Raw genomic sequence first — 27,356 nt, 5'->3', positions numbered from 1 at the left:
GGATGTGGGGTGCATTAGTAGGCATCCTGCCTACTAATGCAGGATGTGGGGTGCATTAGTAGCAACACATAAACTAATTACAATATCAGGAAATTATCTGATTCCGCATATCTGAAGTGCTGATTGGAGACACTCACCAGGAGTGTTGACTGGAGACACTCACCAAGAGTGTTGACTGGAGACACTCACCAGGAGTGCTGACTGGAGACACTCACCAAGAGTGCTGACTGGAGACACTCACCAGGAGTGCTGACTGGAGACACTCACCAGGAGTGCTGACTGGAGACACTCACCAGGAGTGCTGACTGGAGACACTCACCAGGAGTGCTGACTGGAGACACTCACCAAGAGTGCTGACTGGAGACACTCACCAGGAGTGTTGACTGGAGACACTCACAAGACATGCTAACAGCACGACTGACAGCAAACATTTAATCAGCAGAATTTGTTCAAATATTCACTACCTCCTGAGGGCACAGAAGTTGGAATGAAAGTATAAAGCACAAACTTTGTCTGCAGACAGACAGCATATCTTAAAACTAATCCTGCGTGTTTTTCTCCAAACACTATATACCAATTGGTTTACATGGCGAAGGAAGAACATTATAAGAAAACGTTAAACTAGGAGAGGACAGGAGGTAGGATAGGGGAAGGGGAGGGCACTAAATGAAGAAACGGTGCCCAACTTTTGGACCATCGGGGATCGAACGCCGACCTGCACAAACGCGCTGTACTGACATGTCCAAGTCACCGGGTTAAATGAAACCTAGATCCTCACAGTCTTCCAAAGAATGCGCTGCACTGAAGAACCAAAGAGAGAACTCAAAGCTTGGGAATCGAACTGGAGAGGGGTCGGGACTCACCTGAAGAGCTGCAGCTTAGCGGAGTGCGTGCGATAGAGGGAGTGCCTGGAGAGTGGAGGCGTGAGTGCAGGTAGGTACTCGCACTCGTCTCCGGGGAGGAGGGCATTATGGGAGACATGGCGGTTGATGCTGTAATGCCTCATGAGCCTGTCCCTGCTGCTGGTGTTGGGGTCGTGGCTGTAGTCGTCCTCCTCCTCCCGCTCCGCGCCGCTCTGCACCGCCCCACAGCGAGGGACACACACACACACAACGGTCAGCAACATATCACCAAAATAAGGCACCAAGCTCAGAAGACTACACAGAAAACGGTATTTTTTCTCAGTTAGGGGAAACCGTGGTTTCATTGAGGGAATCTGGGGCCAGATTCACGAAGCAGTTACGCAAGCACTTACGAACGTGTACATCCTTCCTCAATCTCTCACGGCTTTGGTTATGTTTATTAAACAGTTTGCAAGCATGAAAACTTACCAATCAACTGTTGTTATTGTTATAAACAGCCTCCTGGTGCTTCGGCGCTCAATAACTGCTTAATAATTGTAAACAAAGCCGCCAAAGATAGAGAAAAGATGTACAGGTTCGTAAGTGCTTGCGTAACTGCTTCGTGAATCTGGTCCCTGGACACTTATTTGAAAAGCTACCCGCTCTCTCGATTTACCATTCCGTAACAAATGTAACTGTTTAACTTAACCAGAAACGTAAACAAAATAATTGTTCTAAATAATCTATTCGCAAATATACGAACCCAAACAGCTCCCCTAATATTATTGGAGCCGATACATAGAAAGCGTCAATATTATCGTGCTTTAAATTTCATTAACATTTCTTTGTTGTATTATTAATAGATTAGTCGATGCCATAAGAATGTGACGTATTGAGAGGACAATACAATGCTCCTGGACGCAGGTTCGAATCCTCGTCACGGCCCGTGTGGATTTGTTCATTTGATGCATCACGTTAGTGTGATCTCTGTGTGTAACAATACGTCCTTGGCCCTGACACCGCCCAGGTGTTAGAATGTTTGTTTATGTTTAGTATAAAGTAATTATTAAAGTAAACAATAGTATGATAATCTTCCACTGTGCAATGGTAGGAGTTGGGTTCCCCTCTTGCACCCTCAACTCTCCACTCCCACTCTCCCTCTCCTCCCTCTCCTACCTCCTACTCTCCCTCACCCACCTCTCCTCCCTCCCACTCTCCCTCACCCACCTCTCACCTCTACACTCTCCCTCACCCACCTCTCACCTCTACACTCTCCCTCACCCACCTCTCACCTCTACACTCTCCCGTCGGGAGTTCCTGAGGAAGGACGCCCTCTGCATGGTGATCCTCGTGACTAGTCTCAGGAGCACCCAGCGCTCCCTAGCCGTGCGTCCCTCCCGGAGGCCCAGGGCATCCCTAGGGGCTAGGCGGCCCTCGCTAGCCCCCCACTCTTTCCATAACTCAGGGGCGGCTAGGGACACCTCTGAGGGACTCCCCTGGAGCGTGATCCTTCCCCCTTCCAGGTAAATTATCTGTTAACAAGACACAAAAGAAGTAAATTAAGATAAAGAGATTCATGGAAGAAATAAAAAATAAAATAATTTAATTGTGCCTGAGAATATGATTTGTGGGAGTGTGAGGAAGGCGAGTACAAGAATGTTTTGATGAGTAAGTGTACGGGGATGAGTGAGTGTACGGGGGTTTGATGAGTGTATGGGAATGAGTGTAGGGAGTAGCGGATCGAATATTGTGTGTGTGTGTATGGGGGGGGGGGATGCAATTGCATATTTTGAGGGGTGTTGGTGGGAGTGTGTTGGGGGTGGGGGGTGGGGGGTGCGGCGTACATACCCTCACCTTGTCAGCGTGTTGCGTAAGGTGTGTGAGATGCGTAGCAAGGACGACGGTCCGACGCCGACGCAGCAACAACTGGACGATACCTTCCTGCCACACTTGGGCCCCGACGCCGGCGTCCAGGGCGGAAAAGGGTGCATCCTAAGACAAAAAAAAGGAGGGTGAAAGGGGGAAAGTTATCCTGTGTAGTACTATAGCGATGGAGTAGAAAGGGAAAGGGGGGGTGGGGGAGGATGGAATAGTAGGAGGCTCGAAGAGAGAACAGGAAAGAATTAGACCAATGGAATACAAAGACTACAATTACATTTCATAATGCTGTATGTGACAAATAATACAGTGATGCCACTGTGCGACTCGTGGTTACAGCCAGGCTTCTGAGAGGGGCTTATTGACCTCAGGGCTGGCATGCTTCAGGGCTCTGCTCTAGGCTACCGTGGTACTCTTCTGCTGTAGAGCTTTAAGGGATTAGAAAATAGAGTTTCTATGTCATATCTGATAAGTATATGGCATAGAGATTGACCACAGGGATCTACAAGTCTGATTATGACACTCGGAGACGAGAGGATATTGAGCACAGTGTTCCTACAGGTTTATTGGGGACTACCACAGGGGCTACAAGTTGCCTACTGTGGACTACCTCAGAGCTACAAGTAGCCTACTGTGGACTACCACAGGGCCACAAGTAGCCTACTGTGGACTACCACAGGGGCTACAAGTTGCCTACTGTGGACTACCTCAGAGCTACAAGTAGCCTACTGTGGACTACCACAGAGCTACAAGTTGCCTACTGTGGACTACCACAGGGGCTAGGAAACATAACTTCTTGGGACTAGCTCAGGGTTAGAACAAATATTTGGTTGGTACTAACAAATGCTTATGACACGTGCCTGCTAAGTGCTAACACATGCCTCCTGTTGTGTACTACATAGCAGGCATAGAAGTACCAGAGGTCTTCTCGAAGGACTACCAGAGGGCTAATGTGCAACACAGAGATGGGGCTTCTCACCAGTATGACGGTGCGAGCATCAGAGTAGAGGGCCCGGGCTATGGCTACACGCTGCCTCTGCCCTCCTGACAGGTTGATGCCTCTCTCTCCTATCTGCGTCTGGTCTCTGCAACAAGGCGCAGCTGTTATAATTATTGTTGATCTCCTCCTCCTCCAAGCAAAACGTTGGAGATGGTGACAAGTGATGGTGGTGGTAGTGATGATATCGATGATGATGGAAAGGAGGATGACTGTAATTGTAAACATTTCCCGGGTCTATATTTTAGCACAGGGGAAACAGGGCTACAAGTTGTAGCCCTGTTAATCAAATCAAACTGAGCTTTTTTCACATTCTCAAGTCGATTGTCTCAAGATAATCGACTTGAGAATGGTCCAGGACGGACCGAAACGTCGTCGTCCCTTCACCTTCTAATGTGTGGTCTGGTCAACTTACTTTAGCCACGTTATTGTGACTCATCGCCTGCAAACTGAGCTTTTTCTTTCTGTAGGATGCTACGTCAATGCGAGGATCAGGGTTAAGAGAGGAGCAGGACTCACCCAGCAGGAAGGATCTCTATGTCAGGCGTGAGGGCGCAGGCTTGTAGGACCCTCTGGTACCGCTTGGCCAGGACCCGACGACCGAACACCACGTTATCCTTGAGGGTGGCGTTCATCAGCCACGGATGCTGCGACACGTACGACACCGACATCTCCCTACGGAGGAGGCAAGGAGGCTACACTTCTGGGGAGAAAGCGAGAAAGAAAAAAGAAGAGAGGAAGGATGTGGGGGACAATGGGGGGGTTGGAAAGGAGATGTCTGCAGGAGGTGGATGAGAGGGAAGAAAGATGAGGAAGGGAAGGAAGGAAGGAAGGAACTATGAGGAGAAAGCGCCAAGCCAATACGACTATATAGCACTTGGAAGGGGTTAGGATAAGGATTAGGGGTGCGACGAGGAAAAGGAAGGGAGTAAATGGGAGAGATAAAGTAGGGACAACAGTAGTCCCGGAGATGGATTTTGACTGGATAAGTGAGGCATGTTGGTGCTGGAGTAATAGGAGTGAAGATAACTGAGAGAGAGGATCATGATTACATTGTATCTGTTATTCTATCTCTGCCTTTATCATGTCTCTGCCTCTCACTTATTTATCTCTCTCGACCAATTTTTCCTCCTACTGATACATGATCCAGTCTTCCATCGGTCCTTACTTAAATTCCATAGCCCCCCGATGGCTTCGTTAGCGGCCCCGTCCCTTGACCTCTGGTGAAAATTGCCTTACCAACACCATCACAACTTTATATTCCTCAAACTTGGCCTCTCGTTCGTCTCTCCACCTTTAGTCCCATCCCCCTTTCTCACAAATGCATTGCTTCCTATTCCCCTATCTCACAAATACATTGCTTCCCATCTCCCTTGTCTCAGCCATACATTGCTTCCCATCCTCAATCTTACCCATGCATACATTGCTTCTCATCTAGTACCCTCATTCAAATGTTCACATTTCTCTTCCCCAAACTTACCCCATCCAGCGCAGCTGCCCCCTGAGAGTGTGCATCTCCCCCAGCAGCGCCAGGAGCAGAGAGGTCTTGCCCGAGCCCACTCCGCCCACCACCACCGTCAGCCCTCCTGAAGGGAAGGTTAGGTAAGGTCATTATCCGGTTAAAGTGTTGTCTTTGTCGCTCTATATAGCCCTTGGAAGCAACATGAGGATAGAGTGGAGGCAATATGGTGCCTCACGACATGCAGAGACCATTGGGGATCGAACGCAGGCTCTGCAAGAAGCAAGACTGCCGCTGTACTGATTATAGTCTAAAATGGAAGGACTAACTAAATGGAAACAGAGAGGTGATGTATCTCAAATATCAGAGTTAGTTATATCAACATGTCTATCAACATGTCTATCTACATGTCTATCTACATGTCTATCTACATGTCTATCTACATGTCTATCTACATGCCTATCTACAGGTGCATTTTACCTATTAAGCACCAAAATGCAACTTAACCGCTCAACAAGAACAAAAAGAAACTCACCAGCAGGAACCTCAATGGTGATGTTCTCGAGGACTGAGAGGTGGCCCTGGTGCTCCCAGGTGAAGGTGCCACTCTGGATGGTGACTGCCACGTCCCGCCCGTCTAGCGTGCCACGTGCCCCACCTGCCCGGGGTGACAACACAGGGGGGGGGGGGGAGGGGGTCAGTGTTGGTGCTGCTGCAGTGTTGCTGGAGGCGAGTGTTTTGTCTTGCTGTTGTGTTGCTTGTGTGTGCGTGTGTGTGTGTGTGTGTGTGTGTGTGTGTGTGTGTGTGTGTGTGTGTGTGTGTGTGTGTGTGTGTGTGTGTGTGTGTGTGTGTGTGTGTGTGTGTGTTGCTTGTGTGTGTGTGTGTGTGTGTGTGTGTGTGTGTGTGTGTGTGTGTGTGTTCCAAATCTCGGTTTTGTTTGGTGTTATCGATGATTTTCGTCCTGTCAACCTATTTTCAATATTTATGCAGCATGCATTTATCAAGATATAACGATTTCGATATACCATATATATATATATACATATATATATATATATATATATATATATATATATATATATATATATATATATATATATATATATATATATATATATATATATATATACATTATATATATATATATATATATATATATATATATATATATATATATATATATATATATATATATATATATATATATATAGTGATAATGTCAGATCACGAAGGAAGGATTAAGACAGGAATGTCCTTAAGTGCTTTCGTATTTAATAATACGTCTTCAGAAGGAACATGTGGATGATGGTCCTTCTGAAGATGTATTATTAAATACGAAAGAACTTAAGAAATTCTTGTCTTAATCCTACATTCATTGTCTGACATTGTCATTGTATATATATATTATCATAAATCCCATGTCAAATGGTCGAAAATCCCTCTTAAAACACTGCTTCTTACCGTTCTTTTGTCTCTTCCATCTCTCGAATTCCAGTTCTTCCTCAGAGTCACTGTTCAAAGTTGAGGTCATCGCCACATTCCCGTTTTCTCTGGTCAGGGCGGACTTCTTCGAGGCGGTCGACGCTATAGAGCACGAGGAAGCTGGCTGCAAGGGTATTCTGAACTATTTTCTAATATTCTAAATGGATGTTTTAAATTGAAAAGACCTATTAGAATTAAATAGGATTTGAAGTGATTCTGTTACCTAGAGGTATAATGAAATAATTTGTAGGGGTAATATGATTTAAAAATGGATTAATTTATTTCCAAGAAAATGTTTGAGACAGTTTTAGAGTGCTCTAATTTGAGAAAAATACAACTTCAATTAAAGGTGAATAAAAAGAACGGATATACAGATATGTATATCCTACTTTATGGGGTGTATAAACTGAGAATTTACTTTTGTCTTGAACTTTCATCAGGAATAAAGTTTATGTGCAGGAAGGTCAGTAAGCAAACTGTACTCTTAATGACCTTTGTGGTTGATAGACCCCAAGTTCTAGCACGCCACCCAACACACCTTAGAGTAGAGCAGCCCAGTGACTGTATTAAGAAGCGATATTCCTTATAGCACAGTTAGAGAGGATAATATCGAAGAAGATAATTGTCTTGGTCTTCAAACTGTAAACTATTTGGATAATAAGAGAGTGAGATAACGGGTTGTTTATATAGTAGGATATGAGAGGAAGGCTATCCAAGCTACACTAGAGAGAGAGAGAGAGAGAGAGAGAGTATCACACCTCACCACATGACTCACCCTACTCTCCTCAGTCACCCTAGAGAGTCGAGAGGCCTTGGCATCACCCAGCGGTGGTTCCTCCCTGTTGAGTGTCCTGGCTCCCGCAGAAGCCATGGGACCTGCTACCCTGGCACCACCACCACCACCTCTGACACCACCGCCCTTGGCACCACCGCCCTTGGCACCTCCTCTGGCCCTATGAACCCTCAAGGTGATAGGGGTTTTGGGTGTCTTAGGGCCCTCAACCTCAGGACAACTGAAGTACTCCTCCAGGCGACGGATGCTGTTCTGTACAGAAGAAAAAGGGAACATGTTAACTCCAACCTTAACTCAAATGACTCAAATTCAACTCGAGAACTGGTAATATTGATCAGGAACATTAATAACATCTCCAGCTGCATTGTCGTGAATGTGGGGTGAATGTTGTGAATGATTTATGTGATCTGTGTGTGTGTGAATTCATCATTCATTATGCAAGACAGGATGACGATAGGAAATTCTTGCACGCGTAGAACTTCACGGTAGATTTTTCCCTTTTTTTTTAGCGTGACATTCTCGATGTTGCATCAGCAGCCTTAAAATACAACACGATACAATGAAAATATATTGGCAGTGTTTAGATTTAGGAAAGACCTGGGTCTGAATACTGGTTTTGTAAACCCGCTGCTCAGTGGAGGGACAGTTAGACTGTGTCGAGGGGCAAGGACCGTGATGGCGAGATGTGCACATGGAAGCCAAGGCACGTGCAAGTCAAGGCACGTGGAAGTCAAGGCATGTGGTAGTCAAGGCATGTGGAAGTCAAGGCATGTGGAAGTCAAGGCGTGTGGAAGTCAAGGCGTGTGTTAGTCAAGGCATGTGGAAGTCAAGGCATGTGGAAGTCAAGGCATGTGTTAGTCAAGGCATGTGTTAGTCAAGGCATGTGTTAGTCAAGGCATGTGGAAGTCAAGGCATGTGGAAGTCAAGGCATGTGGAAGTCAAGGCATGTGGAAGTCAAGGCATGTGGAAGTCAAGGCATGTGGAAGTCAAGGCATGTGTTAGTCAAGGCATGTGTTAGTCAAGGCATGTGGAAGTCAAGGCATGTGTTAGTCAAGGCATGTGGAAGTCAAGGCATGTGTTAGTCAAGGCATGTGGAAGTCAAGGCATGTGGAAGTCAAGGCATGTGTTAGTCAAGGCATGTGTTAGTCAAGGCATGTGGAAATCAAGGCATGGGGAAGTCAAGGCATGTGTTAGTCAAGGCATGTGGAAGTCAAGGCATGTGGAAGTCAAGGCATGTGGAAGTCAAGGCATGTGTTAGTCAAGGCATGTGTTAGTCAAGGCATGTGGAAGTCAAGGCATGTGGAAGTCAAGGCATGTGGAAGTCAAGGCATGTGGAAGTCAAGGCATGTGGAAGTCAAGGCATGTGGAAGTCAAGGCATGTGGAAGTCAAGGCATGTGGAAGTCAAGGGCTGAAAGCAGTATATGAGCTGCGAACTGTTGTAATATTATTAGGCCAAGATCGAACAGAATGAATAAAGAGTGCCAACATCTTTGGATTAAAAAACAAAATCTTCCATGTTTTGCCTTTATTTCTGAACCTTTTGATACGACGATCTATCGGTCGATGGATCTATCTATCTATCTTCCTATACATTTTAGAAGACAGGATCTATCTTCGTCATACTGACGAAGGCAGTTAATTAAACCAGTGCATTCGATCATTTGGTCATTAACCCTCGATCCTTAGTTCATGTGAATAGCCAATAACACTACCAGATGGGACGAGGCCAGCTTCCCGTACCAGCTGGGACAAGGGGCCAGCTCCCCGTACCAGCTGGGACAAGGGGCCAGCTCCCCGTACCAGCTGGGACAAGGGGCCAGCTCCCCATACCAGCTGGGACAAGGGCCCAGCTCCACGTACCAGTACTGGAACGAGTACTGGCGCGCCTCACCTTAGCCCTGATGGTGTGGGAGACGATGATGGGGAGGATGAAGAGAGGCACCGTCAGCTGGTTGAAGAGTGCCAGGCCGGAGAAGACCCGGGCTGGCTCCAGTGCCGTTCCTTCCATCCACGAGTAGAGGCCAAAGGTCACCAGACTCACCACCACCCCTGACCCCTGAGTCAGGAACGCTGGCGGGGAAGAATGCCGGATTATGAGAGAATCAAAAGCAAAGATTTTTTTGTTTTACATTTTGCTGCCCCGAAGGGCGTGTTTATTGGGCAGCGCCACTCATCCTGAAAGTGAACATGTGGCTTGGAGAGAGAGAGAGAGAGAGAGAGAGAGAGAGAGAGAGAGAGAGAGAGAGAGAGAGAGAGAGAGAGAGAGAGAGAGAGAGAGAGAGAGAGAGAGAGAGAGAGAGAGAGAGAGAGAGAGAGAAAAACATACAGAACAGACATATAGACAGAGGGGTAAACAGACAGAGAGAGACAGACATTCAGGTGCCATTCCAATTAAATCTTAAGCTCAATTTAAAGATTAAAGTGAGCCAAACATTATTTTCCTTTTCCAGATCATAGACTGTATCTTTACATGAAAGAGAAAACAAACATAAATAAAAAATATGATGGACACAGACTGTTCTTCCACTCATAGCTAGCACACGTCTGACTAAGAGGATAGTAGACATAGAGACATAGATCATTTGGAACTCCTCAACTGAGCAAACAGAACAAAGTGCCAGACAACAGAGACAAAAGGGAAAGAGACTGACACACATATAAATGAACAGATATCACCACACCAAGGCACAGGTGTCAGACACACACACACATCATCACACAGAGGGACAGATATCATCACACAGAGGGACAGATATCATCACACAGAGGGACAGATATCATCACACAGAGGGACAGATATCATCACACAGAGGGACAGATATCATCACACAGAGGGACAGATATCATCACACAGAGGGACAGATATCATCACACAGAGGGACAGTTATCATCACATAGAGGGACAGATATCATCACACAGAGGGACCTATATCAGGAAAACTTACTTACAAAGGGACGAAGAGGAGACAGAGAGACACACATAAGAACACCAATGCCAAACATGAACCAGGAGAACCCACAGGGACTCACTGGGGGCACAAAAGCCACCCACCAGACGGATTTACTCACGAGGACACAGATGAGAGACATAAACATCACTGGGAGGGAACATACTCATAAGGGCACGGAGGATAGAGTCTCGATGGAGAAGATCCAATTCCTTCTCCCTGACTCGCGTGATCCTCTTGACGAAGACATTCTCCCAGGCGTGGACCTTCACCAACTTCACCCCGGTCACCAGCTCGTGTGTCTGCCGCAGGCGCTCATCGCTCACATCCTGCAGGAGGAACTGGGTTAGTCGGTCCTGCCGGCCTGGGGGGGGGGGGGGGAGTACTGGCCTAGTTTATTGTTGTTTATGTACTCTCCCTACATGTTCCTTACTGGGTCGACCGTTAGCTCATAAGCCTCGTTTAACTGGCTATACCAGTCGTTTAAAGCCATTCAACTCACTACACTCTCTCTCTCTCTCTCTCTCTCTCTCTCTCTCTCTCTCTCTCTCTCTCTCTCTCTCTCTCTCTCTCTCTCTCCTCTGACTCAAGTCGACAGTATGTTCTGACTCAAGAACTTAAGTTTGGCTAATGATTATAGCGCTAAGTATTACATGACACGATGATAATAATAATAATTGTTATTATATAATCTACATTTGAAGCATGATACATCGGACTATTAGTACATGCACAATGTAAATTATAAAAAAGCTAGTACTACTACTCATAACGTTTCGGCTATTATAGTAATTACTGATAAAAATCCCATTCCAGTCGTAACAATGTTAAAAGAAACATTAAATACATTACTAATTAAAACACTTACCAGGAAATTCTTATTGACAGCTGCGATCTTGGTACACAGGAGGAACTGTAGGGGTGTGAGCAGCAGTATGCCGACCACAGCCGCTGCCACAGCTGAGAGGCCCAGCTGCACCCACAGCAGCACCATGATCACTCCCACCTGCACACACCAGGGAAAGATAGTCACTGTACAGAACTACTGATGGTCGAAAGGCGGGGCTTAAGACCAGATGCTCGACCCTGCATGCACAACTAGGTGAGTACATGAGCAGTTTCAGTAAAAAGACTCAGTTGAATGTAGCGGATACATGTTAGCTTAGGGTTTTTTTCTGAATGTGTGGAAAAACATTTACTTAGGTTATAAACAAGTAGGGAAAATTTATGGGCCAACTTTCCCTTGTTTACGTCATTACAGAATATTGAAAGTTATTATGTGAGTACTTTGAGAGGGCTAATATTTCATAATACTGTCCTTAGAAGGAGAATTTAGCTTTGATAACTCTCTCCCTCCCACAGCACTGCATGACATCACATGGTAGATGATTGCTAAATGCATGCAAGTGCTCTAAAGAAGCACATTTAATCCCTATATAACAGAACATCAAAGTGGCTAATTTAGTCCCTGTTAGTGCTTTAAAAGTGTACGTTCCGTAAAAAAAACAGACATTCCGATGAGCTAGTCTAATGTGAAATAATAACAATAATAATAATAATAAATAATAATAATAATAATAATAATAAAGCAAATAATAAATTTATATTTGTATAAAATAAATTTCAAACATGACACAGTTCAGCATTCGTAGGTACACAATATAAATTGTATATAGTCATTCCTGCGTATGAGCACCGAATAGTATTTTAATAATAAAACAATTACAGCAATGTTACGTTTACGTAAAAGGTATATGCATTAGTGCATCTCCACTGTTTGAAACGCAGAGAATTCGCACTCGCTGCTAAGAAATGCGCAGCACATAGAGCTAAACGTTAGGCAGAGCAGCACCGTACCTTGAGGGGAATGGCCCAGATGTAGTGACAGTGCATGAAGAAGGTCATGACATTGTCAGCGTCCTCAGAGCTCAAGTTGATGACGGCTCCGGCGTCCACCGCTCCTCCTCGAGGGGGACTTCCGCCTCTCTGATCGCCACCTCCACCTGGTATCTCTACCGCAGAAAAACACAGAACAACATTCCTTACTTCATAAATGGCGATATTTTATGTGTACCTCACGTATTTTTAATGCCACTAATTTACGTCATGTATTCAGTTTACCAACGTGATATTTTAAAATTTGGTTTCGGGAAAAGGGATTAACTACGTTAGTTGACCCTGAAATACATTTTCTTTGAAAAACAAGAACATTTCTTTTCTTTGATATTTTGTAGAGCAACTAAATTATATACACAGCAAGAATATTTCTACTCAGCAAAAGCAAGTATATTTATATTCAGTAAATGCAAGTATATTTATACTCAGCAAAAGGATGAAATGTGTACAAGTCTTCGAACTTGATACATTAATTGTAAGTGACTCTTGATCATCCTTAATTGGTCTCAACTCTATAAGACAAAACTAACATGATCGTGTCTGATGCTAGACACAAATACAACAAAATTATTAATGATGGTAACAGAGTCCATTTCATGTGGCCTCTATCTTATGTTAGCCTCCGAATGCATGATAGAGCTGATGAGTTAACCAAAGCATCTGCTTTTAAAGGAGAAATTGACTATAACCTTGGATTGTCAATAAGCAATCTGAGAGCTTCAGATTGCTTATTGATTTCAGATTTCAGATACACCGAGAACTTCAACAAAAATCTTGTAGATCTGAGGTAAAGTGAAATCGACACCAGTAATTCCATCTATCATCATACTATCATGCAAAAGGAGCCACACATCTAATAAAATCAGCAGACTTCTAGATGTTACTACTGCTCGGCTTAGACTGGGTTACAAATATCTCTGAGAATATTCATTATCTGCTGATGTAGACCTGACCAAATGTAAACTGTCAACAAAATTATTCGCACACCCTCCGTTACTATGTGATGGAGTGCGAAAAGATACGTGAGTTCAGAGACAAATCTATAACAAATGTTCCAGAGATGTGTAAATATTTCATTTAAAATGATCTGTTGCGAGAAGTCTTGGCCAAATATCCCAGTTTGCTAACTGTAGGTAGTAACTGAGTGATAGTAACCTATCCACCACTGCCCACTGGATGGGGGGGGGGGGGGGGCGGTGTGCAGGTACTCCCCCCACGTACCCCCTCTCAAAACACCCCTCACGCACTCCCCCCCACATAACCAGCCCGTCCTCCTAGGGTTTCCCAACGTCAAGAAAACGGTCAATTTAAAATATCCTCTCCTAACCTACCAGAGAACCCAAGACAGAAAACGGGACAGTACGTCACTTTCGCCAGCCGTTGCCATTTCCTAGCACGACAATTTTTGGCCTTGAGTAACGCATACGAGCGAAAAAAACGACGTTCTTTGTTTTGTTTTCTTGGGACAGGTTGCATAACACCGACGCCAGTACTCACTCTTAGAGTCCCCGTTGTGACTCGCCGTCTCCTGCGTGGCATGGTCCGGAGGCTTGGGGTCGGCGGCGGGGCCACTGCAGGCCAGGCGGAGTGCCTTGCGGTAGACCATGGCCTGCAGGGCGGCCTTCACGTGGATGCCCTCCATGGCGACCAGGTGGGTCGAAGCCTGGCTGAAGGTTGACTGGGCGAGGGCCGCCACCAGCGCCGCCGTAGCCACCACCCACCCGTTCCTCACCGCCTCGCTCCACCCGACGTAGTACAGCTGGGGAACAGAATACACAAACATACATATATAGATAATTAAATGCGGTTTAAGAGTTACACCTGTAAGAGGCGCAGCTCAAGGGGAAGTTGAGGGGTTCTTCTTGACTCTGATAGTGAATGGATAATTTATAATACTCTTACCGATGTTTGGATAATATGATTTTCACAGTGATTTAATATCAAAGAGTATTTTAGTTTCTAGATAAATGGGTTGATTTCTACAGAGCTTAACGCTGCTCTTTAGACAAGGCTGACTCAAAGAATGTTATAGCGGGTTTCTAGAGAGTTAACGTTGATTTCTAGACAGGGTTGATTTCCCGACACCTAATTAGGACTGATTTATGGACAGGGTTGATTCATAGATACAGAGGTGATTTCTATAGTGGACAGATTCATAGCCAGCCATGGATATGCTTCACTACCTGTACCCATCTGCCTGTGCCTGCAGGAGTAAAGCATCAGCTGCTGGGTCCCGCCTCTCAGCTTTTAGGAGACTTGAGGTTTTTCCCCCTTAAACTCTTAGAATCCGTTATATTCTACTGAAAACCCATGCAGGCGTCTTCCTTCACTCCACCGGTCCACTCCACAGGTCCACTCCACCGGTCCACTCAACAGGTCCACTCCACCGGTCCACTCCACCGGTCCACTCCACTGGTTCATTCCACTGGTTCACTCCACTGGTTCACTCCACTGGTTCACTCCACTGGTTCACTCCACTGCTTCTTTCCACTGGTTCACTCCACTGGTTCAATGACTTGACACTGATAAAGCTATTCCCTATAGTTCCCATGGCTCGCTTGGATGCCTACTTTCAGACTCCAGCAGCGGGGTCTATAACAGTCCAACCCGTTCTCGCAAATTTAATAAGTCAATATTGACTTATTAAATATGTGCATAGGTGACATACTTAACATAATAGATACCCTTAAAAAGATTCATAGAAAACACCGACCTTACCTAACCTTGTTAGTATCTTAAGATAAGCATCTTATTGCTTCGTAATTACAATTATTACCTAACCTATAATAGGTATAGGTTAAGTAATAATTGTAATTACGAAGCTATAAGATGCTTATCTTAAGATACTAACAAGGTTAGATAAGGTCGGTGTTTTCTATGAATCTTTTTAAGGGTATCTATTATGTTTAGTATATCACCTATGCACGTAGTCTGGATGACCAAACCACCAACCAGGAGGGCTGTTCAGAGACCAGGCCGCGGGAACATTGATCCCCGGAACCAGCACAAGGCAGTTTACATCCCCATCGTTCTTAGTGTCTCCCAACGCGTCTCCAAAGAACTAATCGGTCGTGTTGTACTCACCTAGTTGTATTTGCGGGGGTTGAGCTCTGACTCTTTGGTCCCGCCTCTCAACTGTCAATCAACAGGTGTACAGGTTCCTGAGCCTACCGGGCTCTATCATATCTACACTTGAAGCTGTATATGGAGTCAGCCTCCACCACATCACTGCCTAATTAGTGGTACACTCCAAACGACAGGGGGCCCCCAAACAAGGGGAAAAAAGGGAAAGAGTAACTGTGCACTCCCTAACCTAACCTGCCCTAGGCCAGAATAAACAATCCTAGGCCTAAAATAAGCCATCTTAGGCTACATTTAGTGCATATATGGGTTATACTAGGCCTAGGAAAGGTTACATTTGTCAGTTGAGTAAACGCGTGTACGTCCAACCAGCACGTGTGTACGTCCGACCAGCACGTGTGTTCGTCTGATCAGCACGTGTGTACGTCTGACCAGCACTTATATACGTCCAACCAGCATATGTGTACGTCTAACCAGCACTTATATACATCCAACCAGCACTTATATACATCCAACCAGCACTTATATACGTCCAACCAGCACTTATATACGTCCAACCAGCACTGGGTGGACTAGTATACACAGGCGTGGATGGACTGACTGGGTACCTTCCCCCCTCACCTGCCTGACGAGGACGCCGTGCCGCTGAAGAGTCCCGTCCTGCACCTGGCTGACGTAGGAGACGATCAGGGCGATGGCCAGCGGCCCCACCACGTTGACGGCGTCGCCAAGGAGCTTGAAGGCGCCTCCCGCCGCCATCTGGCGCCAGTACGTGTGTGTCAAGACCCTCCACAGCGGCGGGGACCTCACGTCCCAGCCGACCTCGTCTGGGTTGCTGCAGCTCATCTGCGGCGGGAGGAAATGGGAGAAGGGAGGAGGAGGAGGAGGATGATGATTTTCGCCTTGCAACTCTGCAACGCGTGTCATCATGCAAAAAAAGGGTGTTTCAAAGGTATGGTAATTATGAGAGAGAGAGAGACCGCGCTAACTAGTATGTTTATACAGCATGTACAAAACATGTGAGAACAGGAAGCTGGGATATGAGGACAAGGAGCTGGGATATGAGGACAAGGAGCTGGGATATGAGGACAAGGAGCTTGGATATGAGGACAAGAAGCTGGGATATGAGGACAAGAAGCTGGGATATGAGGACAAGAAGCTGGGATATGAGGACAAGAAGCTGGGATATGAGGACAAGAAGCTGGGATATGAGGACAAGAAGCTGGGATATGAGGACAAGAAGCTGGGATATGAGGACAAGAAGCTTGAATATGAGGACAAGAAGGTGGGATATGAAGAGGGAGTGAAGGAACGGTGCCCAACCACTTAGACTATCGGAGATCGAGCACCGACCCTGCAAGAGTCAAGGTCGTCGCTGTACCGATCAATGCAAGTTGTTGGACACAGGTTAAATGGCTACCTGGCCTTCCAACTGCTCCCCACTCAAATCCCCTTCCACACACCCATGGGAAAAGAAAGACTACAATGATCTGAGACCACGCACGCGAATATCATTGGAAGGTTCACTCTGTACACAGGTACAGACAGGTATAGCCAGGTACAGCCAGGTACACAGGTACAGCCAGGTACACAGGTACAACCAGGTAGACTCACCTGGGTCTGAAGGTAATGCTTGAAGAATCTCTCGTACTGGAAGCGGGATTCCTCCTCCCTGGGCAGCCTGGGGTCAGAGACGACAGGTAATGATGACCACTTCTAAATAAACACATCATCCATGTTACACATTCCTGTAGCTTACACATGCACAGGCGATACAGAGTCAAGGGCACAGGCACACAAACCCACACATGTGCACGAAAGCACACTACGGCACCTTGCGCGCACACACACACACACACACACACACACACACACACACACACACACACACACACACACACACACACACACACACACACACACACACGCAGAGCATGTGCTCCCCACTCACCCATTACCGTTCCTCTCCCTTAACCCAACAGTAAAAACGACATTGACTGCTGCAGCCTTTTCACCACTCCACCTACGACCCCACCTACCCACTCCTCCCTATTTCTAGGTGGTAACTAGGTCCCATCTACTCGGTTTTTTTTTCACATATATAGCTACATCTGCATTTACTCTAGACTACATGAATGGTTACACAGTGTCGAAAAAACAAAATTAAAATCCCGCATCTCACAGGATGGTTAGTCGTACAGGGTCACGTGATGCGCAGTCTGCTCTGGCAATGTGAGGATATCATCAAGAATTCAAGAGTTAATAAAGTGATTCGGAGCTCCTGGTACCTCATATTGGCGGGTCTGAGGGGGGTATAATTTCCTGGCATTGAGTGGTGTAGTATAGGAGATCATGCCGCAGTTCCTGCTCACAGAGTTTGCACCTGGAGTGCTCAGGATTGGGAGATCCGTCACCTGTAGCCACCTGCCACAGGTAATGGTAACCCGACCTGATCTTGGCAACCACTGTGTCGCACAGTCTGGTCGACGTTTTGTGCAGCTCATAAATATAAGTTTCAGATCTAAACAAACAGATTTTTATACGGAACTCAAAAATACCATTATTCATAAATATATCTTTTGCACTCCATCACAGTGACGGAGGGTGTGCGAATAGTTCTGTTGACAGTTTACAGCTCCGGAAAGATGGGGGAATTGAGAGAGAGTAGAGGATATAAAGCTGGATATTATACGTGCTCTTGAAAAGTAAAATCACAATTGATAACTGATGCAGTTTTACCTTGACGCAAGGCCATGGATGACTATATTCCATTCACCCGGGCTCTAGGAGTCTCGAACCGTGTACATCCTCAGGAAAGACAGAACAACAGTACGGTGCAACAGTACGCAACACTGTGCAACACTGAAGCGATACACGCGAGCAACGCAGCAACATAAACCCCACCTACATCACCTTACCATCACAGCACCACGCTGCTGCTGCTGCCTGGCCACCACACTCCACCACCCGGAGGCCACAGCCAGGAGACACAGGGCCAACCTGGCAGAGTAGTAACACAGGCACCACAGCAGGACCCGGGGCCACCAGCACACCCAGCAGCGCCTCAACACAAGACTACACCTCAACTCCGTCTACGCTGCGTCGACCTCCGTCTCTGCCTCGCGAATGTATTTTTCAACAGGAGACACTTCATCGCTCCTGTTCCTTCTGCGCTCAACACTGTGGTCGTCGGGGGCGTCCGCAGCGAACACCGCCACCACAACGGAGTACTCGGGGCCTGACCCCTGTTGCATCGGCAGACAAATCACCTAGTCCAGTACCCAGGCTGACCGAACCATGCACCGGTTCCTCGTCGGAGACTACAGCAAACTCTCCCCGGGCCACTTGAACCCCGTCCAGCACGTCAGTGTTCAAGTAACTGTAGGCGTCGCCGACGTCCCGTTGCTCACGCAGCACCCGGCACCAAGGTCCCGGGTGCTGCGGCTGCGCCAGGCTTTCCTATACAGGTGTTTCCACCCCCGGACCTTCCCCAGACGCCGCACACGGAAAAAGTCTCCCAACGTGAATAAAAAAAACTCAGGACCTTGCCCTACGGCACCGCTCCTGTGCCAGGTAAGTCCACTACGGGCTCACCATAGCCCGTGCTACTTGGAACTTGTTCCGAGTAGCTGAATCTATAACAACAACAACAACTTGCCCTACTGCCCAGTCACACACGCTCGTTTCCTCAGACATCTTAGAGCGAGCGTCGCGAACCGCCACAAACCTCATGTCTATCACTCGATTTCCTAACTGGCGTAAACAACCATTGAACGCTTAGTTGTTTCCAACCACGAGGCCGGGCCACTAGTTAACATCTGCAGTTAACCGCGGCGGTGACTGCGAAGCTCGCAATCACCGCCGCGACTGCGAGCTTCGCCTGCAGCACGATGAAACCGGCCGCACTCGTGCTGGCGTGGGGAGCCTTGAACTTGAACCTGCTCCCGCCTGCGTTACACCGGCGGAGCACCGGAGCAGTGGACCCCATGACTGTGTCTACAACTGGCGACCGGCAACTGTCAGGGAGCAGAGGTCAACACCGCCTGTGCAGGGAGTCCACGACGAAAATCAGGAACATCACCAGGTGTCTCCGCACGCTACGGTGGCATCTACACATTCTACTAGCACACCCATGCTCCTTAGCACTCCCATGCTATTGCCACACCCACACTTCTTATGCTACTAGCATATCGCACACATTACTACACCTATTTTCCTAGCACATCCCTCCTCCTCCGCCTAGCACAGCAATGCCTCATATCCTAGGGTGATGATCCAGCACACCTACGCTCCATAGCACACTCACGTCTAGCTTAAAATTACATAACACAGTCAGTGTTATGACTGGAGAGGCAGTGCTCCTGCCTCTCCAGTCTTCTCCCGTGACTCCCAGTATACTATCACCCCCCCTAGTATATTTACCGGGATATGCTCAAATCACACACAAAAAGGCTCGAGAATGCTTGTTTTCTGTCAAAACCGAATATCTCGTTTGGTTACGTTGTATTAGCTTAGATTAGGCCGTGTTAGGCTCGGTTGGGTGGGCTTGGTTAGGTTGGGAAAGGGTAGATAGGTCTTAAAATTTATTCTACTCTAATACTCACAAAATCAACATAATAAATATATTAACAATAAATAAATAAGAATTTGTGAAAAAAAGTTGTACTTTGATGAAAAACTTACTTGCCGAAGTCTGAGAATTCGAGAGGGCGCTGCCAGCCGAGTCTAAGAACATCGAGGAACCAGACGAAGGTGGCGCGGGACGGCACGCCCACCAGCGGGTGACGGTAGGTCACGCCCACGCCTCCTGCCCCCACGCCCACCTCCTCCGCCCCAGGAGTGATCTCCAGCACCTCACAGTGGCGCTGCCGGTACGTCTGTGGGCAGCAAGTCAGTGGTTGTAAGGAAGACGGTAGATGACGGGAAGAAGGAGACTACCACAATCTATCACAGACCACCACAGTCTACCACAGTCTACCACAGACTACCAGAATCTACCACAAACCACGACAACCAATCACAGACAGCAACAATCTAACAAAGACCAGGAAATATTACTACGGACTACCACACTCAACCACACACCACCACAGCCTTCGACACTCAACCACACACACCACAACAGACTATACCAAGGACGCCACAGTAGACCTTACACCACCATCGGTTTCAGCAGATAAGGCACCCACAGACCATCAAGAACTCCACAAGATATCCAATACAGCTACCACAGACACACACACACACACACATCCATCTCAGATTACTCCAAATTGCTACAGACCGCCAAAATCCACCACAGATAATAAGTGCACTTATATATAGATCACCAACTTAGGGCAGACCGCCATAGACCACAAACAGCCACAGACTATTTAAGACCGTTAAGAACCACCATTTATACCGCCACAGACGACTAGAAATTCTAAAAACCTCCCAATCATCACCGAAGACGTTTACAGACCGCTATAAGATCACCAGAGATTTCAAACATTGTCCAACGCCACCAAAGACCGTCACAGATTGGAAAGTAACTGCACATAGACAGCGACAATCAGAAACTCCCAGATTACCAGAGAGATCACAGACCATTACAGACGATCTGAATGGCGTAAGATGAGTGGCGTTTCCTTCCTCTTAACTCCAGGACGAGGCTTGGGGCTCTGTGACGCTGCTGCTTCACTCTCTGTCTGTCTGTCTGTCTGTCTGTCTGTCTGTCTGTCTGTCTGTCTGTCTGTCTGTCTAACCTCTAGAAATTTAACTAAGCTTAAATACCCGATAAACAAGGTCACCTGGTTTGGAAATAGGAATGTAGCTTTATAGGTTGTTTCAAGAGTAGGTTAGACATATATATATCTGAATGAGTTTGGGTGGATATCAATAGGAGCTGCCTTGTATAGGTTAAGAGGAGCTGCCTCGTATGAGCCAATAGGATTTCTGCAATTTAATGTATTTTCATGTTCACACGGTCTATCGAGACCTATTTGCCAGAGGTTAACGACCTAACGACTACAATCTTCCTGGCTCGCACGATCACTGCTTAACCACTGAACAGAAATATAACATGGAGCATGAATTTACAGCACAAAGGGGAAATTATACGACACGTTTTAATAAATACTTAAAACAGTAGCACAAAAAGAGACATGGTCAAATGACAACGAAAACATATAAATAAAAATAAATAACACACAAGAACATCGATCACAGAACACGAACAATAACAAAGTATATATGATATTATAAAGCAGCATGGCAGAGGTGTGTGTGTGTGTGTGTGTGTGTGTGTGTGTGTGTGTGTGTGTGTGTGTGTGTGTGTGTGTGTGTGTGTGTGTGTGAGTGAGTGTAATTACAGGTTGAGAGCTACGCTGGTGGTGCCCCGTCTTCCCAGTACTCTTTATCGTATAACACTTTGAAGCTACTCACAATATTGGCCTCTACCACCTTCTCACTTAGCTTGTTCCAGCCGTCTACCACTCTGTTGACAAAAGAAAACTCTAGTGTTTTTTTCAGCAGATTTGTTTCCATACTTTCAACCTATGACCTCTTGTTCTTTAAGCTACAGTTTCCAAAATTTATTCTGTCAGTCTTGTCGATTCCTTTTACTATTTTGTTCATTGTGATCATCTCGCATCTGGTTTTTTTTTTATCCTAGTTTTGTTATATTTAATCCCTCTAGCCTCTGATTTTAGCTCTTGCTTCTCAGTTCCGAAAGACATTTTGTTGCATGTCTATTAACCATTTCCAGTTTATTAATGTGCTTCTTCAGATAAGGGCATGATACAACCGCTGCATATTCCAACTTTGGTCACCTTGAGGTTACCTTGAAGTGCTTCCGGGGCTTAGCGGCCCGGTCGTCGACCAGGCCTCCTGGTTGCTGGACTGGTCAACCAGGCTGTTGGACGCGGCTGCTCGCAGCCTGACGTATGAGTCACAGCCTGGTTGATCAGGTATCCTTTGAAGGTGTTTGTCAAGTTCTCTCTTGAACTCTGAGAGGGGTTGGCCAGTTATGCCTCTTATGTGTAGTGGAAGCGTGTTGAACAGTCTCGGGCCTCTGATGTTGATAGAGTTCTCTCTCAGAGTACCTATTGCACCTCTGCTTTTTAATGGGGGTATTCAGCACATCCTGCCATGTCTTCTGGTCTCATGTGATGTTATTTCTGTGTGCAAGTTTGGGACCAGCCCCTCTACTATTTTCCACGTGTAAATTATTATGTATCTCTCCCGCCTGCGCTCAATAGAATACAGATTTAGGTTCTTTAGTCGATCCCAATAGTTTAGATGCTTTACTGAGTGGATTCTAGCAGTAATGGATCTCTACACGCTCTCCAGGTCAGCAATTTCTCCAGCTTTGAAACGGGCTGTCATTGTGCAGCAGTATTCCACTCTAGAGAGCACTAGCGTCTTGAAAAGGATCATCATCGGTATAGCATCTCTAATGTGAAAGGTTCTTGTTATCCAACCTGTCATTTTTCTTGCAGTTGTGACGGCTACTTTATTGTGTTCTTTAAATGTAAGATCTTCCGACATGAGTACACCCAAATCCTTTATATTGCCTTTTCGTTCTATCTTATGATTCGACTCTCACGAAGGTCGTAAACAATTTCTTTAATATTCCGCCATCCACATATTTAAAAGCGATTCTAAGGTCGGAAAGTGTAAAATATGCTCCTCGCACGATGGTCTTTATGAGGTCCTCGGGGGAGACCTTTCCATCCAGAACCAACATAAATCTCTTTCTTTATCAGATTTATTTAAAGCTTTTTTCAATAATTTGTAGGTCGTGTGTGATTTATTTTCTGGTATTCCACGCTCCATAATGTTGTAATTATTCCCATTAAATTCCATCTGCCAAGTGTTGTTCCATACACTTATTTTGGCCACGTGTTCTTGATGGGCATGATTATCGTCCGAATTTCTTATCATCACTTATCAGCTTAGCATCACCAGCAAACATGATCATATCATTCTGAATTCCTTCTGTTAGGTCGTTCATATAGACAATGAACATTTCTTGTGCTAGAAGTGAACCCTGTGATACTCCACTAGAAAAATATCTTCAGGTTGATACATTGCCTTTGATATCTGCCATAATTTTTCTGTCAGAATGTTTTTAGTCCTGACAAGAGATAGTCCTGATATATATTACTGATAGTAGTGTGACCCCCTACGGACATCAACCAGCAGATTATAAAATAATGTACTACAGAGCAAGAAGACGCCAACTTGGTCATGAAAATCTCTCCTGGCCCCAGACAAAACCTCTTGAGAGAGACCAATGTCGTCTGTGCCTTCACATGCCCACTTGGGGACTGTCAGCCCCAACAATCTTAATATATAGGCAAGACAACAAACATATCTTTCAAGACGCCTAACAATGCACAAACAGCAAGACTATCAAGGAACGTATAGTCTCTTCACATTAGTAGATCACCAGAGATGTCCTGACAAACAACACCAAAATAATCGACAAATACAACCACAATTTCAGGCTAGACATTGGCGAGGCATTATACATGAAGCAAAGCAATCAATCTATCTACAGCCAACTAACACCAAATTACACTCTACAATCTTCGAGAACAAGACGAAATATAGAATATACCGCCCCAGCCATCATGGAAACATAGGATATTGGTAAGTCCCAATTGCCTGTTGGCCCACAAGTGAAGGGTTTCACTTTCACCTCATCCTGGGCTATATATCCGGCAGCAAAAATACCTTGTGATGGCCCTCTGCAACCTGGTATCTTCAGGCCATTAAGTTAGACAGGCTAAATATCCTGAAAGGAATCCACAGAGAATTAACAGTTCGGTTATATAGACTTCGTCTAGGTTACAGATGCAACTGGGAAATTAGTGAACCCAGAGAGTGGGAATGCATCTTCTGCAGGTCAATCACAGAAGAGCCAGTACTTCACTATCTCCAGGAATGTGAAGCAAGAAAGGACCTTAGAAGAGCTTTAAGAGTTCCTGAGTCTTGCAGTAACCACCCTGAAGTCATCAACACTGCCACTCTTTTGGTAATGAAAAGTGTCCAGCAGCTGGAGACACTCATTAATACCGTCAGGCAGTATCCTTCCCCGCGATAGCAGCCACATGGTAAGGACTGACGATTTAAATGTGAGCACAGCACGAAGTATATCCTCTCACGACCAATGATCACATTCACTCCAAAAAAAATCTATCACTTACGGGCTATTCGTGACCGTACCACCTCTTGGGTGGCGTAAATCTCCATCAATCAATCAATCACCTTGTAATAATTCGAACTCTGCCTTTGATAATGTTGACAAGAGTAAACGAAAAACCTCTCTTGGCGTCAAGGCCTCGATAAAATTGTGAAATGAACTTTGGAGAGTTAATTTTTCAACTTCTTTCTCAAGCGAAGAAAAACAAGACAAATAGAGAAGATTCAATCATTGACCTCATCCTTTGTGTCATATCCAGTAACATATATTTTTCTTGTTGAATGTAAAATATCTTTAAGAAAATGATCAGGTGCAATGCCAGGTGTTTTACCAGGTGTTTGATGACAGGTGTAGTGTCAGATGTGGTGCCAGGTGTATTAGCCAGTGTACTCACCCAGGTGAGGAGGGTCCAGAGGTCGACGAGGAAGAGGATGGCAGAGAGCAAGAGAGCGAGGGTGGTGAGTGTGGGGTAGACCAGCTCGAGGGGCACCTCCCCGCCCACCACCTGCCACGCCCTCACCACCCCCACGCCCACCCCGCCCGCCCACACGCCCACCGTCAAAACCACGAAGGCTGGGGAATGCCACGTCTCGATGACGTGGTAGAAGACCGCGGTGAGGAGGGTGGTGAGTAGGCCGACGCATGCGGCCGGTATCAACAGTAGGTGCGGCGCTGGCGACCTCCAGTACCGCACAGCAGCCTCCCCGCATGCGGCTACCTGCACCAGCACCAGCACCACTAGGGTGAGGACGCGGGCGGCGTGGGCGGGGAGCAGGTTGGGCGTGGTGTAGGGCTTGGCTCTCGTACACAGTCCGCGGTACAGCAGCACCAGGATGAGAACCCACGCCCACGCCCCACACACGCCCACAGCCAGCAGGTCGGGGGTGTCTGGGAGGTGCGGGGAGAGGAAGGGCATGGGCGGCGTGGGTGTGAGAGCGGCTAATCTCACCTTAACCGCGGTGAGGTTAACCTGCTCTGTCCGGGACGGCTGAGGCTGCGACAGGTCTCGAACCACGGACGCCAGAAACTGATTCACCACCATTTCCGTCGTCGCCGAGGTCAACAGGTCACCTCCGGTATTGGCATCTGACCCTACCTTGACCCGTGACCCCGAACTGCCTACCCCGGGCCATCCGGTGACATACATCATGAAAATATATTCACTTTGCCGTCGTCATTGTAACATTGGGCTCAAGCAAGAGTGTTGGTCCAGGCGTCGTAGAAAACGGGACAACATTCTGTCAAGGGGCGACTTTAGTATTCATGTTTTTTTTTTGTCTCTTGCTTGAAAACCGTTCGAATACTTTGACTATTTTTTTCCATCGCTCCTTACATGATTCTGTAATTTAAGATTTTCCAAAACAACGTTTAATGTTTCAATTAATTTTCTAATGCTACTATATCTTCGTTCATTTTTACTTTAAGTGACAGTAGAGCTTTCTGGTAGTCTCTACCTCCAGATTATTGTCATGTCTGAAGGCTGTCAGGCAACTCCAAGGTGACACTGTAGGAGCCGCTGCTGCGTCACGGGATGTGCTGTCACTATCATTCATAAGACACAGTCCTCTACATGACACTATTATTTATTTCTGTTTATTTACATATATACAAGAGTTCGTACATTCTTGTACAGCCACTAGCACGCATAGCAGTTCGGACAGGTCGTTAATCCTAATTTTTCCCTGCAATACGACCAGCCGAATCGTTTAACAACCAGGTATTCATTCACTGCTGGGTGAACAGAGGCGTACCGTTAAGGATTGGCGCCTAGTCAATCCTTCCCCAGCAGGATACGAACCCAGACCAAATCCGCGCTCGCGGAGAGCGGAGACAATGTCATATCATTGTACAAGGGAACTGCGTGTACTGGAATGACAGCCCTCTACTCGTCACACTCTGTCCGAACTTGTATGACACCGTTTGCACTCGTGTGGCACTGTCTCCACTCGTATGGCACTGTCAGCACTCAAATGACACTGTTTGCACTAGAATGATACTGTCTGCATTCGGATGACACTGTTCGCACTTGCATGCCACTATCCGCGCTTGTAAGACACTTTCTGCACTCTCGTACGCCACAGCTTCTCCTGAAACGAGATATGAGAATGTTAACTCCTTAAAGATTTATGAGATCAGTTTAAGAATATTATTGGCTTATATGTTGTTACAACTGCTGGAACTACAACTACTACTACAACTACTATTAATAATAATAATAATAATAATAATAATAATAATAATAATATGTATTAATCGAAGCCGTTCTCGCGGTCTTTGTGACAAAAACTAAAATATTTTCTCATAGATATGTTTTAACATGATTCACTGTGTGTGTGTGTGTGTGTGTGTGTGTGTGTGTGTGTGTGTGTGTGTGTGTGTGTGTGTTGCGACCTAGCCTAGTTCTCACCTCCCTTCCTGTTTTCTCTGTCCCTTCCCCTCTGACGGGTTCAGTACATGGGTCATCAATCACCCCTACACTTACACCTCTCAAAGAGAACCTCCTGTTTTCCCCTTCACCGAAAGTGTCATTTGTCAGCCTCTGAGGAAGTGTAAGGTGTCAGCCTCTGAGGAAGTGTAAGGTGTCAGCCTCTGAGGAAGTGTAAGGTGTCAGCCTCTGAGGAAGTGTAAGGTGTCAGTCTCTGAGGAAGTGTAAGGTGTCAGTCTCTGAGGAAGTGTAAGGTGTCAGTCTCTGAGGAAGTGTAAGGCGTCAACCTCTGAGGAAGTGTAAGGTGTCAACCTCTGAGGAAGTGTAAGGTGTCAACCTCTGAGGAAGTGTAAGGCGTCAACCT

The 27,356-nt window shown here is 46.2% G+C and overlaps 1 protein-coding gene across 3 annotated transcripts in view; it reads right to left on the bottom strand.

Annotated features, from left to right (window-relative positions):
* Sur (Sulfonylurea receptor) overlaps nt 1-27,356 on the bottom strand; it is a 78,574-nt gene that overhangs the window by 15,679 nt on the left and 35,539 nt on the right. For all 3 annotated transcript variants that reach the window (XM_069333918.1, XM_069333955.1, XM_069333991.1), the window contains exons 2-19: nt 24,962-26,654; nt 20,061-20,254; nt 16,992-17,058; nt 15,999-16,223; nt 13,794-14,055; nt 12,258-12,412; nt 11,269-11,406; nt 10,567-10,729; nt 9,344-9,522; nt 7,434-7,703; nt 6,638-6,782; nt 5,712-5,834; nt 5,198-5,303; nt 4,237-4,392; nt 3,700-3,805; nt 2,697-2,834; nt 2,135-2,374; nt 864-1,075 (exon numbers count right to left, since the gene is read on the bottom strand). In XM_069333918.1, the coding sequence (XP_069190019.1) occupies nt 864-1,075; nt 2,135-2,374; nt 2,697-2,834; nt 3,700-3,805; nt 4,237-4,392; nt 5,198-5,303; nt 5,712-5,834; nt 6,638-6,782; nt 7,434-7,703; nt 9,344-9,522; nt 10,567-10,729; nt 11,269-11,406; nt 12,258-12,412; nt 13,794-14,055; nt 15,999-16,223; nt 16,992-17,058; nt 20,061-20,254; nt 24,962-25,717 (3,635 nt within the window). In that variant the 5' untranslated portion in view covers nt 25,718-26,654. The remainder of the gene's footprint in view (nt 1-863; nt 1,076-2,134; nt 2,375-2,696; nt 2,835-3,699; nt 3,806-4,236; nt 4,393-5,197; nt 5,304-5,711; nt 5,835-6,637; nt 6,783-7,433; nt 7,704-9,343; nt 9,523-10,566; nt 10,730-11,268; nt 11,407-12,257; nt 12,413-13,793; nt 14,056-15,998; nt 16,224-16,991; nt 17,059-20,060; nt 20,255-24,961; nt 26,655-27,356) is intronic.

This window comes from Procambarus clarkii, chromosome 1 (genome assembly GCF_040958095.1).
Source record: "Procambarus clarkii isolate CNS0578487 chromosome 1, FALCON_Pclarkii_2.0, whole genome shotgun sequence".
Taxonomy (NCBI): Eukaryota; Metazoa; Arthropoda; class Malacostraca; order Decapoda; family Cambaridae; genus Procambarus; species Procambarus clarkii.
Note: the sequence above shows the minus strand (reverse complement) of the source record. Positions and strands in the feature narration are given on the sequence as shown.